A 19,067-nucleotide genomic window follows, 5' to 3' on the forward strand; every position below is an offset into this window, starting at 1 on the left:
CAGATTCGATTATTTACAGACCGCCGTCATATAGCTGGAATATTACTGAGTGCGGCGTTAAACGACAAACCAACCAACCAAACCAAAATAAGGGCCTGCTGAAATTTCAAACTATCAGCCTGAGAACAAAACTGTTGGGCCTTCAGGCCGATGTCTCTTTAGGACACTGCATGTGAGTCAAGGGGTTCTTGTCGTTGCCTAACTGTCAATATTCATGGCTTCAAATACCATGTGGGAGCAGACCCCCTAGGACCCCCATTTATTTCAAAGACTGTTGACACTATCACTGTACGGAATCACAGTGCCGGTTTCAATGAACAGTACTCATTTTGTCATCAGCATGATCATCAATCTGCTTCACAGGATACCCATTGCAGCTAGAATTACTACATGTATTAGGATTCAAAGAAACAATTTCTGAATGGTCTGCCGATTGAAGAGAGAATTCAACATTTATGTTCCATTATTATCCCTATGCAATTGTCTAACTTTTCTCCAATCTGAAACATTCACAGTGTTCACTAAAGTCAAACTCAATCAACAAATAGGCTTGTCACAGCAATAGAAACAGTTTTAGTCCACTTGTCCTTATAACATGTATAATGATAACATATGACATAAAGCCCTTAAAAAGGGCAAATTTCTGCTAGTCCTTATGATACCTTAACTATTGGGCAGTTTGGTAAGGACTATAGGACCAGTGCCAATTTCTTACACTGTTTCAAACATATTCAAATATTTAAAACATGTGGGTTTTGGGGGCTCCCCTCGACCACCTCCCATGGGGCACAAATGCCCCACCGCTATTGGTCAATGCCACCCAGACATGTCAATTGCCTCTTACGACAAGCAAAAGTTGCAGAACAATTCTTACCGGGGTACCGTTCCACAAAGTGATCTTAGCACTACAACAATCGTAAGACACTGCCAAAGTATGGGAGTTATGATCACCTTAGCTCTAAGATGGCTTTGTGGAACGGGGCCCTGGATCTTCACAGGGAGTTGACGTAACTGTACCCTGAGCGTATAGTCTGTGTAGGTAGTATAAGTGAGTGAGCTGGGTCTAATCATGCTTTGAACAGATTGTATCACGGTGTGTCAGCTTAGGCCAGGTTCACACAATGCCGATTATGGCTCCCGTTTGAGATCAGACAGTGCTACAACACGAAAAGAGAAAAAGTCGGATTACTATCATTGTCTGAACGCAGTCATATACGTTCCAACAGAATCCTACGAGTCGGGAAAGGTCCAGAGATGCGGACCATGCACTCCCGACAGTATGGTGCGCCCCGTAACATTCGGGAAACTCAGCCCATTTTGTCCAGTCAGATTACAATCGTGACTATGTCGTGACAGATCCTGCTGTATCAAATCAAATTCGTAACAATGTCCTGTGTTGTCTGGATTGTTCATTGCTGTTTCATGTCGATTGAGTCCAGATCATGCCGAATGCCAACCATCTTTGACGGTCACTGTCTGATCAATGTCCGCCTTCAGGACGCTGTCGGAACAGATTAGGTCGTTTTTGCCATGCAGAAGATACATATCGGATCAGATTCGGATTAGACGAGTATGTCCTAAAGCAAATATCAAATATTTGGAATAAAAGTTTTAATATGCAAGTCCTTGGCAAACAGAATACATATAATATGTATTCCTAACATATATTACTACAACACAAATTACCTACCCAGGTACCTGATGCTCTATTGCCCGACCCGCGTACCCATTGTACAACAGCATTAAGAATTCCATTTAGTTTGCCAAATGCTCAATCTCATTAAAATCAGATCCCAGTTCTCGCTACCGCTAAACAAAGATCTGAGACATCCCATTATGGGTAACGTCAGAACGACCTTTCATCCGACCAATCAAAGCGTCGCTAACGATATCATGAAAGTGACAGTCGGAATGTGTTTTCTAATCATGCAACCTCAAAAACGTTAATACAGGGTATTCCAAAAGACAGGTACAGCCCGTACGACTGATTCTGTCAAAATTACCGCTATCTCTCACTTCCGGGGATACACATTTGAACGAAGGAGGCGTTCCACAGTACGTGGGGAGCACTGCCAAACAACCGCAACCATATATTAGACATTCCGGAATGTTCGTTTGTTCCGTTTTCCAAATTTTATTCGAGAACTGTGTCAACATATTTTTTTAGTGTAGTCTGCATTGTCTGAAAAGGAAGTCGCCAGGTTGAAATGAGTGCCGTAAAGTTGATATTGGCTGATATTGACTTGGTATTCATTTGAAGGTGGGTCAAAGTTCGCGAAAGGTTGTTCTGACGTGAACTGTAATGGGATGTCCTCAGATCTTTGTTTAGCAGCAGCAAGAACTTAGATCTCATTTTAATGAGATTGGTCAAATGCTGTAATAGTATTTCAGCGTTAGAAATTGGCACTAGTCCTATAGTCCTTACCAAACTGTCCAATAGTAAATGTATCCTAAGGACTAGAATAAATTGGTCAATCTTAAACAAATGTTAAAGGTTTTGCTATATGTTATCATTATAAGGACTAGTGGACAAAAACTGTTTTTTTCTAACCCTGGTATTTGCAGGTTCAAACTGTTCACAATTAACTAAGCATACTGTTAAAGAAATTACTTGCCTCATTAATCTTCTTTAATAATAATATAACAATGTCTGTCCACCAGATGAACAAAAACACTAAAACAATTCTGTTTACGACTTAATGAACTTTGACATCCTGATATCACGTAGAAGCATACACTCTGTATTCGAAGTACACTGACCACATCCAGATCACATATAAATACTGGGACTGTAATTACGCTTTTCTTGTGTATAAATAATGTGCATGTTTTTAAACAAAATACAGCTGTGAAGCGGGATTGCACATTATACAGGCAGACATGCTGTTTTGATTTGTTTTCCTCCAAAGCAAAGAAAATGTTGTTATTTTATGTCAATAAATTGTTTTCGCATTTGAAAAAGCCAAAACACAGGAAAACCTTATGATCACTTCTGTTTATTATCATGGGTATAGTTTCAGATATTCCATCTTCAGATCATAGCATAAAAATTCTTTGAAGTACTATTGGGTACCCATTATATTCAGGTGGGCCTTAGGTAGGTACAAGTTACACTGGCACATTTTCACACATATGACTGGCTCAGGGGTACAAATTCAGTAAATGCCAAGAGTATAAATATCTCCATATGAGTTATAATGTGTGATTGAAGAAATGACGAGTATGCCAACAAATTATCTTGGGTACAAAATGTGATTTGGGAATTGTTACCAGAGCACTGGGGAACTATTTTGATACATAGATAAAACATTCTAATCATGCCTACACTGAAGTAGTCCTTAAAAGTCAGCAAGAAAGATATCATGCAAACTTCTTTAGCGACTTCATGCTGTAGTGCAACCATCGACATTAGTCTTATTTATTTTCACATAACATAATACAACATATATATCATGTGACTAACCACGGGTCTGGAGAGTTCTGTGGGTACCCTGGTCCTACTCAGAACTAGGGCTGGGACGATACGCCAACTGTGCAATCCGATACGTAACATGATACCTTGTTCACGATCCGATACGTATCATGATACTTGCATGTGCTCTTATCTGTGGTGCGTAAGCCATGTTTTTCATGTTTTTCATGTCAAATACCTGGCACACTGACAATTTAGAGTTGGCAGTGTGAAGTATGGTGCAATGGATGAAAATATTTACTTTTTCATTACTAATGAGTGTTTGGTGTAACAGCCATTAAACTTAATTAAAGTAAACATTTAAGGTATGAATCCATATTTATTACTTAGTGTGCGACTTTGATTGATACTTGCATCAGTAAGTAAAATATCGCGATCCACCGATGCATCACCACTACTCGGAACCCACCCAACCCAGGTAACAGAGTTACCCCTCTCAGCCCTCATAATTACTATAAGTAAAATATCACGATCCACCGATGCATCACCAATTCTCAGAACCCACCCAACCTAGGTAACAGAGTTACCCCTCTCAGCCCTCATAATTACCATAAGTAAAATATCACGATCCACCGATGCATCACCAATACTCAGAACCCACCCAACCTAGGTAACAGAGTTAAGTTAATGATTTAGGGAACATGAGGGAACATTATGCAATATGTTTGTAGCAAGTAAATGGAGCTGATGTATGGAGCCTACTAAAAGGAGTACCTTCTACGTGTCCTAGGTGACTTAATTTTCATATTTATCGGATCATAACTGGTCTATTGCATCGACAACACTATCCATAATTATCATAACACAGTTTCACTTGTCAACTGACCCAAGGGACTTCCATTTTTGAAACAGTTACACTGCTATTACCAATACATCTATTCTATGTACAGGTGAACTGGTCAAAAAAGGGTGGTGCCTGTATGATTAAGTGAGTGAGGTTTTACACCGCTTTTAGCAATATTCCAGCAATATCACGGCAGGGGACACCAGAAATGGGCTTCACACATTGTACCGATGTTGGGAATCGAAACCCAGGTCTTCAGCGTGACGAGCGAATGCTTTAACTACTATATGTACTAGGCTACCCGACTGCCCCGGGCACTTATTAGAGCAATGCGCTTATTACATCGAATACGGTACTTCTAAGGGGCTCAAAAACACAGTACGTGGGGATATACAACACAGTGTAAGGTGAATTTGACATTCTGTTGTTTTCAATGCACACACCAAACATGAATTGTTTTCATCATTTATGTTTCCAAAATTTTATTCTGAAATATAGATAAACAATCAAATATAACCAAAAAAAACATTCATAGGAAAAAACATTATTGTTGAATAATTCCTGCTCAATATCGACCTTCTTTTAAATTTGGAATAGCCAAAAAGAAGAACACAGGTTTATGAGTTTTACAATTTCATATCATTTGTATATTAATTCAGTGAGGCAAGTCAAAATTAAAATGTTTTGAATTGTACTTGTGCTGTGTGTACGGAGTTTCATTGTAGTATCTATAGGCCTACTGTCAAAAAAGAACTAATACTGTGAACCAGGATATGGTCTAAACTCTGTAAACATGAATACAACATACAAAAAAGCCATTTAAACGGACGTCTTTAGTTAAAATTACTTATTTAATAAATGAAAGTTTTCAACTTACCTGCCCTTTATTAATCAGTCCTGTTGATCTTGCTACTCTGTCAGCGGCCTCGTGCCCCCCTTCTATGTTGACAGCTATATGATGAATATAGACGTTATCCAGCGCCCAACCCAAATCTGCTAGTAGCAGTGTCACCATACACCACACATACACATTCCCATACAGGCATCTTCCAACGGTCCTTAAGATATTCAACATATGGACAGTTGTTCTGCTAGACCGTCTTACCACGACACCAACGCCTTAAATGTGACGCCAATTAGAAAACACACTTTGCGTAACGGATAAGGCAAGACCCACACGCAATCTGACAGGCCAAACTGGAAGAGGCCAAGATGATAAAATGGGAAAGTGTATATGACTTGAACCCGTTATTATCCACCGGCATTGAGGTGATTCGAGTAAATATTGAACCAGGCCGCTATTACATACTTAAATCAATACGAAATTATCCCGGACCTTCTCGCGATTTGCAAGTCAACAGAACACGTCAACTCGGACTTTCGGAGACAGGAAGTATATTCACTAACTTGAATTTCTAGCGCCCTCTATTGTGCTTTCAAGGGACGCTACTGATGCGCTGCACATAATATTTGCTCGATACAAAACTCCATGGTTGTGTGAATGAGTTCGAATCTCACCATTCACTATATGTATTGTTCCACATTTTTAAAACGTATTCACAATACTATTTTCACATTTGCATATTCGTTTTATGCCAACATAAAACATGTATCTCCAAGTCCATGATGAAGGGTGGAAATATTTCGTCAAGCGCGAGATTCCTGATAACACCATCATTCATGATATGTGCATGAGTTTATTTTTGCATTCGCGTGGAGACGTACATATATTTATCATATAATGGGTAGGTTTCTCGGCAGGATAAAGCCAACGGATAAAAACGATATCCGTTTGGGTCATATGCGGATAGAGATGCAAATATCAAAGGTCAAGTAGGGACTACTTTTTGTGTTTATAAACAAACATGGCGTCGCCCTTGTCATTCGGAAATTCACACTCCGTCGCAGTACTATGCTAGCTGGCTGCCGGCCGCATGGAACTCTGGGTAGGAGAGTGTCGGAAATTGAGTCAGAATTAACCATCGGGAATCTGGATAAACTACAGAGATAATTGCTATCACAAGCAAAAGAACAGTCTAAATCAGTGTCTAACTGTGACGTCGCTAAGGCATTTTATAAGTTTTTGCAACTTTGGAGATATAAATTTGGAAACAATTTTGCGAGCCCTAGCCAAGCGGGATCAGTAGCCATATCTGTGCTTGTAGACCTCTGCGGCTTGAAACCTTTTCCACAAATTAAAATAGTTGGATTTGGCCGAAATACATTTGAATTGTAACCTTGTTTCGTTTTGTCGCTGTGTGTACATCTGATTGCACTTCTAACGTTTTGACAGGACAGGCAGACTGTCAACAACGTCTGATCGTGGCCATGACCACACTCCGTCGCAGTGGTGACTCAGCATAACACCACTGCCACAGGCTAATTTGCATATCATGTGACCGGACTTTTCTCTTGTTTGTAAACAAACGCGCTTTTTCAGAAATCAGTATAGAACGGACTAATGCAAGTATTTGGGGGCGCTTTACATATTGTTTTGCATAACTATATAGATATGCTACTACAACTGCGACAGTGAGTTGCATGACAATATATATTTATGCGTCAAAGTGACCGTGTCGCTAGCTCTCCGTTGGGCTTCGATGACAGCACGTGGAGCCGTACAACCAATGTAAACAAAGGATAACTACGCAAAAACAAGTAGATTTTTACGTATTTGCATACTTTCTCAATGAAAGTTAACCATTCTTTGACATTTGTTTATGAAAATGTGTAGACTTGTCAAACATGAAACGGATGAAAAGCATATGCAATATCTTGAATGGACTGTGAAAGATGTGACGAATCGTCACATGGCGCTGGCCTGTGGCAGAGGTACTATGCTAGCTGGCTGCCGGCCGCATGGAACTCTGGGTAGGAGAGTGGGCCATGACGTCTCATAGACTAGGCAAGCTCCTTCCCAGCGCGTGACACCTTCGTTACACTCTCGGTAGTATAGTGAGCTCCGGGAACTTACTATCGCTGTGAGGAGCTTGATAGACTAGGGTTAGAGTAGCTTCCCTTTGACAAAGGGCAGTTACTCCAGCGGACGGACCGATGGATTGCCGCGAAATGCAAGTACTTTTGTTTGTTTGTTATGCGTATATTTTGCTTCGCCACTGTCACTGTCCGACTGACACATCACTTACCCTGTGATGTAATAAATATTAATGCGCGCATTCCAGGAAAATTCGCAATGTTTAGGTAATGTTTGTGAGGGAGGACAGGCGATTTTCAAGCACAAAATTAAAGAATGACATTATATGATAAAGAGGTTATCACGCTTGTGTGTTTGGGGATGGTAAATATCCTGTATTAGGAATAAACACTATGTATTTAGCTCGCTAAGGCTCGCTAAATACAATATTTATTCCTAATACAGGATATTTACCATCCCCAAACACACTCGCGTGATAACCTCTATATATTAGTCTCTGATTTATATAAAGCACACGATCATACACAAAGGAAGTAGGGCATAGGTGCTGATATTCTGTGATGTATTTTCCGAGCCCCGTCATGAAATAACTCCTCTGACTGAAGAGTCGTGTATTATCCCATAACGGGACGCTTTAACTCAACAATATTCCAGCTATATGACGGCTGTCTGTAAATAATCAAGTATGGACCAGACCATCCAGTGATTGACATCATGAGCATCGATCCATGCAAACAATTGGGATACGATGACATGCATCAACAAAGTCAGCGAGTCTGACCACCCGATCCCGTTGGTCGCCTCTTACGACAAGCACAGTCGCTTTTTATGAAGACCTATTCTACCCCGGATCTTCACAGGTCGTAAGAACTTATTAGTTTCTGTTCTTAGTTGGCATGGAGACGTGAGGATATTATGAGGAAGCATCGTATGGACTAAGACCAGAGGGTACCACCACCCATGATGGCTAAGTTAGTTATACGGAAGACGAAATCAAAGCCCTTACGAACCGTGAAACTCTGCGAAAAGAAATATAGGTATTTCAAGCAATTTAACAAAACAGAGGCTATAAATATCAGAAATGAGAAATAAAGATCTGCTTGCATACTACATACATGATCAGTTAACGACTCTACATGCTTGCCGTAAAAGGTGACTATGCTTGTCGTAAAAGGCGACTATACTGTCAACGTGCATGTTGACGGGGAATTAGCTCTTGGGGGAATAAAGGACAAAATCGACATCACTGTCCCGGAACGCTTTATGCACAACATGTAAACAATAAACAACAATTGCACAATGAGCGGAATACCTGCTCTGACAACACAAACACAGCAATGAGCGGACTTTCCAGCTCAGGCGTACAAGAGGTGAGCGGAGCTCCAGCTCACCTCAGGGCGTTTCCTACGAGCAGCATATCCTGCTCGAGGTCGTCCCTATGCCAGCACTCGGAATACCAAGCCTGACTAACACCGTAGTAACTGTGTAATGGTAGCACATATATAGTAATGAACAACAATGGACAGACAAAGAGACAACGACGTTGCTTTGGACATATGGGCGTGATTAACAAGCACAGTTCATGGGATGATCAATTAGGGCAATAAATGCCATACTATAAAAAGCAACAGTTAAAGGGAAGTGATATGGTAGTCCAGGCTGACTGACAGTCAAAATACAATGAAATGTTGGTGAGGATTAACAACGGGGATTAGCGCCTAAAACGTAATGACAATTAAGTTATGGAGACATGGCTACAGGGTAAATTGCCCTTGAAGTCAAATGTACTGCCGACAATGGTAGTCATAAATCAGTCGCTATGACAATACTAACGGGATAGGGTGGTCAGGCTTGCTGACTTGGTTGATGCATGTCATCGATCCCAATTGCGTGGATCGATGCTCATGATATTAACCACTGGATTGTCTGGTCCAGACTCGATTATTTACACAGACCGCCGTCATATAGCTGGAATATTGCTGAGCGCGGCGTTAAACAACAAACCAACCAACCAAAGTTAACGACTCTTCCTGTGAATCAGAACAGAAACCAAACCACCGATGAGTATCAGCAGCTACAACTGTAATTATAAACAGCCTTTCACCAAAGTCCGGTGTTTGGATACACGGGGTAAAGCAACTTTTCTTCGAAAACAGCAGATCTGATGACATCCGTGACGTCTGATCATGCTCGTCCATGCATGCTACCAAGATTTAAGGAGCGCTTCACCCCAGTACATACCGTCGAGATAAGGGTGGTCAAGGCCCAGAAATGCATGTAATTCTACAGTAATTGTATGTGCAAGTGCGTTGTATCCAAGCTACAAATCGACATTTAACATCATTTCCTAAAATACCAAGGGGCTTTGTTCTTAGGTAGGCGACACTGACTTCCTGGAGTATATCGTACATTCGATGTCATCTGTTTATTGAAGACATTTAGGTACCAAATGATCCCCGAACACTGATTTTGACATAGTTTGCAATAACACACACATTTGCCGACTTTGGTAGATCGTCAGGTGGTGAGTGTTTTTGTTTGTAAAGCAGTTGTCAGTTGTTTTGCATACAGACCAATTTATGTTGATCACATGGTAGCACTTAACCCTCCAAAGCTTTGTTTTACGAGAAGGACAGACTATTAACATCACTATATTCCACCACCGTGGTACTCATCTTGGTATACTGCATCCGATAACCCATTAGGTATTTACCAACTGGAATAGTGGCTAACAGATCACCACTTTGTATTTTTGTACTTGTATGTATTTATATAATGATGTGAACGTGGCGACATGAACGCGCGCATAGGAATTGCTAAAGGTCTAATAAACCTTTCCACTACACAGAGGAATTTTCATAGAGGAAGAAAAAGTACCAGTTTATGTCACAATAAGGTTTAAAGCTACTGGATTTATGCTACGTGTTAAACCTGTATATCCTATACATGGCAGACTTGAGGTGCACACAGATGGGACTCTTTTAACAAGTAAACAGCGTATCCCCGTGTTGTGGGTTTTCGGACGCTTAAGAAACATTCGTAGTTTTCTCGCTAATCACGTGGACAACTGTAAAACATCTCACTCATTTGCAAAAGATAACTTTATCTTAAAAACAAGCCACCATCTGAATTTTTACAATGTCTGTGTGAAGCAATGCCCCTTGTTATAGTGCGAGTAATCGCGATAAACACGGCCGTCCGAAACCGTATGATGTCCGAAAATATATGATCTGACGAAAAACATGTACCCTTTGTGGATTTCAGTAAGGCGTTCGACTTAGTTAATAGAAATAAACCATGGTACGTTCTAAATGTAGAGGAGCTTCGTCCATGATGTTGAATGCAGTAGTAGTAAAACGGACAGTTTTCACACACCTCTCCCCAAGTTAACTAAACAGGGCTTTTATTACTTCCCTCGCGTCATCCCCACGCGAGGGCAACGTCACAATCTTTGTCTAAGTATATGACATCACATCCCATATTTAGACACGGATTAAGTCCATAACATTGTATTCTATAGGTATAGAATCCTGGGAAGATATGTATAGACACTGACATCATCGGACTGTCAAGTGATTGGTTGATCAAGGACAAGGACAAGGGTATACAATTTATACTAGTATACAGTGTATTCTCCCAGTAATTGAGGTAGCCGCAGGTTTAACCTTACCATGTAGCCCGCTCTGTGTACACCGATCTCATAACTGACATCCCCTCACAATCAACATTAGGATTACATTCTTATCACGCAGAAGACACAAATCACATTCCTTCATTGTCCAATGTCCTATTGAAAACAGCACGAAAGAAAGTTGCTACGAGGGGCTGGCTGAAAAGTTCTCAGCCTAACTGTGAAAGACGTCATCATTACTAGGAAAATGGCGACCGACTAGTTCCTTTTTCATTTTGGGAAACAGGTGGAAGTCTGACGGGGCCAAATCGGGTGAATAAGGGGGATGGTCAATGAGTTCGAAGCCACAATCATGGATCGCTGACATGGCAACCACCGATTTGTGAACATGAGCATTGTCTTGGTGGAACAGGACTCCTTTAGTGAGCATTCCCCGTCGCTTAGCTTTGATAGCTTCACGCAACTGTCTCAGTAGGTCAGCATTATATCTTCCATTGATAGTCTGGCCTTTTTCAAGATAGTCAATCAGTAGAATACCGTTGGAATCCCAAAAGACTGAAGCCATCACCGTTCCAGCAGAAGGAACCGACTTGGCTTTTTTGGGGGCTGGCGATTCCGGATGCTTCCATTGTTTAGTCTGAATTTTGGTTTCTGGTTGAAAGTGATGAATCCAGGTCTCATCCATTGTAACAAATCGGGCTAAAAAATTATCGGGATCTGCTTCAAAACTGCATAAATTGTCACGGGACGTCAGGAATCTGACACGTTTCTGATCCGCTGTTAAGAGCTTCGGCACCCATCTTGCAGAAACTTTTCTCATTCCCAACTCGTTGGTGATAATGTGCTCAACCATCTCATGAGAGATACCCACAACGCTGGCAATAAGTCGAGTGGTCAATCGTCGATCAGCCATCACCATGTCATGCACCCGGGTAATGTTTTTCCGGAATGGTTGCTTTTGAAGGCCTTCCTGGACGCGGGTCATCGTCAAGGCTCTCACGCTTGAATTCCGCAGCCCACTTCTTTACAGTGGAAAAGGAAGGGGCTTTATCCCCTAAAGTGGAGACCATGTCAGCATTTATCTGTGTTGGAGTTAGCCCTTTCAGTTGCAGGTACTTGATGACTGCCCTATAGCCAGTTTTGTCCATTTCTGGTGATTTCAATGGGTAGGTTCACAAGATGGTCTGGTACAAAGACAATAATAACACTACAGTTGCAGTTCTTATGTCTATGATTCATTAAATGATTGTACTTGTTGGTGGCAAAAGTTTGTTTCAATCCGATTGAGATATCCCTTAGGCTTAGAACTTTTCAGCCAGCCCTCGTATATATGTCTCTCTGCAGCATAAAACTGTCCATATGTAATCCCTCCGCTCACTCACACTGTGTTGACTCCCCCGGTCGTTCGATCTCGGTGTTATGACTTGAATTAAGGGCAGTGTTTCTGGATCAGCGATTGAACTGTTGTTGTCTGATGAACGGTTGAGGTCTGATGACAAACATTTTCAGAAATAGATAATAAGTAGTATTTTTAGTCTAGCTCTCACTCTTTATCAAACAGGAAAACGGTAAAATGTTAAACACAACAACAGAACCATCATAGATACATGTTTATTTACAATTATGAAATATAACAAATGTTATATTTGGGATAACACTTTTTTGAGTTGATTCCCGTCCGGGATTTGAACCCACACTGCCAGAGTGAGGCACCTAATCATCAGCACACAAAGTCAGCGATCTAACCCTAATAATGAAATAGTCTAATATTTGTTTTGTTTGTTTGTTGTTTAACGCCGCACTCAGCAATATTCCTGCTATATGATTGCGGTCTGTAAATAATCAAGCCTAGACCAGACAACCCAGTGATTAACATCATGAGCATCGATCCAAACAATTGGGATACGATGACATGCATCAACCAAGTCAGCGAGCCTGACCACCTGATCCCGTTAGTCGCCTCTAACGACAAGCATAGTCAGCTTTTACGGCAAACTTGGTTTGCTGAAGACCTATTCTACCCCGGATCTTCACGGGTGTAAGTAGTATAATAGATTTTTTTGTGGTAATAATAGACTTTGTTGTGGTATTAATACTATTATGATCACATACATAAGCTACAATCACCTATGGTAAAAAAGATGTAGGACATATTTAGCACAAGTTGTAGCTAGGAGCCAAAACTTTGGGAGCCATAGGAGTAGGAGCCCATGGAGCCAGAGCAGTAGGAACAGGGGATGACAAAAACCCTATCATCACTTGGGGGGAGGTGTGCTTAAACTGTCTTTATCACAACTACTGTTTGTTTGTTGTTTAACGCCGCACTCAGCAATATTCCAGCTATATGATGGCGGTGTGTAAATAATCGAGTCTGGACCAGACAATCCAGTGATTGACATCATTGGCATCGATCTACGCAACTTGGATGCGATGACATGCATCAACCAAGTCAGCGAACCTGACCACCCGATCCCGTAGTCGGCCCTTACTTCAGGCTTAATCGCCTGTTACAGCAAGCATGGGTTGCTGAAGACCTATGCTTACCCGGATCTTCACGGGTTTCACTACTGCTGAATGAATACCTTAAAATCAATTTGTAGTTGTGTTTATAGCATGTGTCAGAGCTAACCGTATATTTATTGTAAGACCATTTTGAATGTCCACAGACAAGCATGGATTTTATGCCCACTATTATTCTCAATAATTATTAATTAACTTTCTGATGAAATCGTGTTTATCCAGTGTTCAGCTTCACCCAGATTTTACTCAATTATTTCTGCTTTTGTTTGCCGATGATGTGGCACTTATTTGAATCACACTTATTGGTCTTAAGAAACAGATTAATACTTTCGATAGTTTTTGTACTGATTACAATATTTCAGTTAATTTAGATAAAACAAAAATACGTGTACTTGTATTTAAGAATGGTGACATTGTGTCAAGATGTGGAAAATTGTTTTATCGTGTCAAACAGATAGAATGTGTTACATAATATTCGAACCTTGGAATATTAACATCTATAAATTTAGAAAATGAATTTTCCAAATTAAGATGCAGTTCCCATCAGTTAAGAATGAAAACCGGGAGGTACTGCAAACAACCAAGAAGCGAGAGAGTATGTTTACTGTGTAGCAAATGGAATATAGAAGATCAGTACCATTTTATCCTTATCTGTGATATGTATCAATCCATTAAGAACTGTTGTATAACAGAAAAATTCTTTGTAAATGCTTCTATAAATTTCTATAAATAATTAAGTTTAATATGTTCATGTCCTGTAAAAATGAAGATTTTCGCGTATGTATATAAATCTACACCACTGAGAAGAGCAGAACAAACTAACAGTGTCTCTCTATATTATTGGGGGGGGGGGGGGGGGGGGGGGGGGGGGCAGTCGTCTAAGGCGCCGCGATTCGCTGTGCAGAGTTGCGTCCCTTGGGTTCGCCAGAAACCTATGATTGTGGGTTCGAATCCCGGTTCGCCCCAATTATGTTTCTAGGTTTGTCGGCACCATACCCGTGCTCTTGGGTTTCACCGAAGTGGTAAACGTCTTAGACCTACATCACTTCGGGCTTTCCTCCCACATTAAGCTGACACGCCGTGATATAACTGGAATAATATTAAAAGCGGCGTTAAACCCAACTCACTCACTATATTATAAGGATAACGCTATTTTTCAGGCCATTAGCATTTGCAGAAGCCCGAGGTCTTCCATTAACTGCATACCCGACGAAGGACCTCTGCCACAATAAAAGGCAATGATTATGCGGGCGGTTGAATGATAATTCCATCAATTTTAGCTGTAATGAACACCAATATGACGACACCTACCAACGGGCGTGATAATGGCCCGTTGCCAAGCAATGAGGGCATTATCAAGTTACAGTGGCCGCTCATTTCTGATAACATGCGGCCGTTTCATGATAATTCTATCCATTTTAGCTATATTTAGTGATATGGGACGCTGGCCTACACACCTCGGCGAATAAAGCCGATAGAGAAATAGAGAAATGTGCACTGGACTCGGAAACAACAGAACAAGAACAAGAAATACATGAAGTCATAACTCATATTAGAAATGGAAAATCATCTTGTGTTGATGAAATGTTTATTACAATGCCCCACGAACTATCATAATGCTCTTTTTCAAATCACTTTTTAATTATACTTTTGACTGGTGCGTTCCCTGGGGTATAATCAAACTCATTCTGTTCCACTACCTAAAAAGGGGGAACCCCACAAATCCTGATCATTATGGTGCAATAACTCTATTACGTATCTTGGGTAAAGAGTCCTCCTTTTTGGCTCTGAAGTATATGAGGTCTCAACACTATCGTGCGTTAGAGAAGTCCATCTTTCAGCACGTAAAATGTTTTTAAATGTCGAAAACCAACTCCTAATATATATTAAACTAGGGTGAATGTGGTCGCTACCTACTCTACGTCAACTCAAATATTCGAGCGGTTAAATATTGGCTTAAATTAATAATTATGCATGTCACTCAAATTCCTAAGAAAGCTCATATTTTACTTTACTTGACAGTTGTTGCCGTGAGACACGGGTCTAAATTCCTTTTTTAATTCGTATGGTTGTGTAATAGAGTTGGTGACCACATGGCATTAATTAAAGTGTCCAAACGAATTCTGAAACTGTTACATATTTTCACAAACTTGGGAAGCTACACTAAACAATAACTCAAGGTATATGTTGTGTAGGAATGTAAAGGCTTCTTGGAACCAAGGAAATATGTAACAGCTCTGTAACACTTCTGCCGCAGATAATACTCATGAAATTCAGGTGTACTCAGGTGTACTCTATACACAGATACCTAAGTATCTAAAGTATATCTAAGATAGATGGTTGGAAATTAATTTGTATATATAAACTGGGCGGCAAAAGAAAGTATAGGTCGAGTTCATGGTGTGGGGTGGCATCAGTCATAACCATCGAACAGAGCTCCAAGTTTGTCGTGGAAGAGTTAATGCCCTTTACTACAGGAATAACATATTGGCAAATCACGTCATCCCATTCTTTCATCAGCACCAGGATATGCACACCTTGTACCTAGCGAACAATAATGTGCCTCTGCTTCAATGGCCAGCCCTGTCACCCGATCTATCGCCAATTGAACATCTGTGGGATTACCGGGGGCACGGGTGGCCCAGTCGTCTAAGGCGCCGCGATTCGCTGTGCAGAGTTGCGTCCCTTGGGTTCGCCAGAAACCTATGATTGTGGGTTCGAATCCCGGTTCGCCCCGATTATGTTTCTAGGTTTGTCAGCACCATACCCGTGCTCGTGGGTTTCACCGAAGTGGTAAACGTCTGAGACCTGCATCACTTCGGGCTTTCCTCCCACAGTAAGCTGACACGCCGCGATATAACTGGAATACTGTTAAAAGCGGCGTTAAACCCAACTCACTCACTCACTATGGGATTACCTGGGTCAACGCCTCTCACGTCGTCCGCAAGTACATAACCTGAGAGAACTTGAAGATACACTACGTCAAGAGTGGAATGCCCCAGAACACTATTCGCAGACTTATTCGATCAATGAGAAAACGTTGCATGGCCTGTGTTGCTGTTAATGGCGGACATACCAGATATTGACTTTTAATTTTAACCCTATGTGTCTTCCTTACACTGATGACGTAATTGTAATTACTGTGTGGTATTCCTGTTTCCTTTGTCGTCTTTCTTAAGAATCCCTCTATGCCTGTTCTAATCAAAAATCGGTCATTGCTCAAGTTGTTTTTGTAATATTTCAAGATTTATTGCTGGTGCGTTTTCAATGCTGTTCAGTTTATAATCTAGGGAGGGTAACAAATGATTGATCAACCACAGTTTGAATGAAATTGTGAAATTGTGAAAAAGTATAGTGAAAATAATGATTGCGATTTTGTTGCGAATATCAGTTATCCTATATACATTTAGTCATTTTCCATAGTCTAAAATTCATAATATTCGTAGGAAGTGTTTAAAATGTCCAAGTGAAAGTGCTGAAATCGCACGCTCCGTAATCGGCTTCCAAAACAAACCTGTTTAGGCCTAAAGCTGCCAGCGCAGCGGTGACAACTGTTTTCAATGGGTGATAGGTTTGCCGCGTTTATCCATCTTGTGCGATATGGCTGAAATATTGCCGATGTGACGTAAAGCATAAACTCACTCACTCACTCCATCTTGTGATTCACAGCCGTTATACATATACTGTTCCTGCTATTTCTGTTAATCCTACAAAAGTAACAACATTGCACACATTGTGGAATGTGTGAAACGACCTTTGATCTTGACATTGTGAATAATTAAAATAACAATTAACAATCAGTAGCCAGCGTTTAATTGCTAACATCCTATTTGGGTAATAAAAACTCAGCTGCCCTCGACCCTATTCCACACAATAAATGCATGTCTACATTGTTACTAAGGAGATATAAGTTGTGGAACGGTAATCAAATGAATGAGCAGACAGAAAAGAAGACAATTTTCAAACAATCTCATTAAAATCAGATCTTAGTTCTCGCTATCGCTGAACAAAGATCTGAGGACATCCCATTACAGGTCAATCAAAGCGTCGCTTAACAGATCATGAAAGTGACAGTCAGAATGTGTTTTCTAATCATGCAACCTCGAAAACGTTAACACGGGATATTCCGAACGAAAGTTACTGCCCGTACGACTGATTCCGTCAAAATTATCGTCTATCTCTCGCTTCTGGTGTATAAACATTTGAACGGAGGAGGCTTTGCACAGTAAATGGGTAGCACTGCCATACAATGTCAACCATATATTACACATTCCGGAATGTTCGTTTTTTCAGTTTTCAAAATTGTAATCGAGAACTGTGTCAACATATTTTTCAAGCGTAGTCTGAAATGGCAGTCGCCAGGTTGAAACGAGAAAGCGGCCAATTGGCTGATGTCGACTTCTTGTTAGTCATTTTGGTCAAAGTTCGCGAAAGGTCGTTCTGACGTGGATGTCTTCAGATCTTTGTTTAGCGGCAGCGAAAACTTAGATCTGATTTTAATGAGATTGACGTACAACAGAATCCGAGGCAGAAACATGCAGACTGAGCGTCGTCCCGATCGTCATGATTGTTGATATTGCGCAGCGCGTCAAACACCGGGAACCCGTTTTAACCTCCAGGAAGGGAATCCCCTTACTGGGGGGAATTTAACGTTTAGGGAACGATTTCGCGTGTAGTTTTTATATCGTTTGTTTTACGCTATTTCCTTTTTTCAAAAATAATTTAGTCAAGCATTTGTGATTGAGTTTGCCCCAAAGTATTAAAATCTGCAAAGTTGTTATGTTGACTTTACTTGGCCTTTGAAAGTCGGCAACCCATGCTTGCCGTACAAGGCGACTATGCTTGTCGTAAAAGCGACGAACGTGATCGGGTGGTCAGGCTCACTGACTTGGTCGATGCATGTCATCGTATCCCAATTTAGTCATATAGCTGGAATATTGCTGTGTGCGAGTTTAAACAAAGTCTTTGCTAACCAAAAAGCATGGTTAGTGAATTTGGGAGTATTTTCCTGGAATCCTCACGCGGGTTAGCGTATATGTTTGAATTATCGGATTACAAACGACGGAGTTGATAAAAGTTGGCACATGGTAAAGCTAAGACTTGGAACTAATAATCAGTATTTTACTAAACAAACACGAGGTCATGGTCGTTAGCTGAGAATTGTATTAAGGAAGAGAATGTATGGATGTCAACTTCTTTATTATGAGGAACACAACGTTTCGGAGTATATGCTTACTGTTTCATAAGGCGAATGCTCTCTCATTCAAAATATTAAAACTTTATGTGTATATCATTTTTCCTACTAAAAATACTGTACCACAATAAAAAAGAGGGGAATTCTTAGCTGTACACAAATAGCCATTATTGACTCATATATTCAACGAAATATTTTTACTGTACCCTACGAGGTCGATAAGAAGCCCAAAATATAATTGATATCCTGAGCAACATACTATACCAAGCTGTGTACGAGGGCTGGGACGGGTAACTCGGGTACTCGGGTCGGGTGGGTCCTCAGGAGGACCCGGGTACCCACAGGACTACCCGGACCCGTGGTTAGTCGAGTTATATAGAGTTTTTAATGACAAAAACTCACTAGAGCTCAGTGGTTGCACTACAAGCCGCTAATGTGCGCATTTCTTTCTGGTGATGCACACATTCCTTTTGACATGTATATGTTTGAGTAAAGATAAAGCTTGAGTGATTGACATGATTTGATCGTTTC

General features: G+C 40.8%; 1 protein-coding gene across 1 annotated transcript in view; it reads right to left on the reverse strand.

The window, feature by feature from the left end:
- Positions 1–5,682, reverse strand: part of LOC124112581 (proprotein convertase subtilisin/kexin type 5-like) — a 73,249-nt gene extending 67,567 nt beyond the window's left edge. The window contains exon 1 of the mRNA XM_046472748.2: positions 5,134–5,682. Coding sequence (XP_046328704.2) covers positions 5,134–5,331 — 198 coding nt within the window. The 5' untranslated portion in view covers positions 5,332–5,682. The remainder of the gene's footprint in view (positions 1–5,133) is intronic.
- Positions 5,683–19,067: the final 13,385 nt, after the last annotated feature.

Source organism: Haliotis rufescens, unplaced genomic scaffold (assembly GCF_023055435.1).
Source record: "Haliotis rufescens isolate VD_foot unplaced genomic scaffold, xgHalRufe1.0.p SCAF_1, whole genome shotgun sequence".
Classification (NCBI taxonomy): Eukaryota; Metazoa; Mollusca; class Gastropoda; order Lepetellida; family Haliotidae; genus Haliotis; species Haliotis rufescens.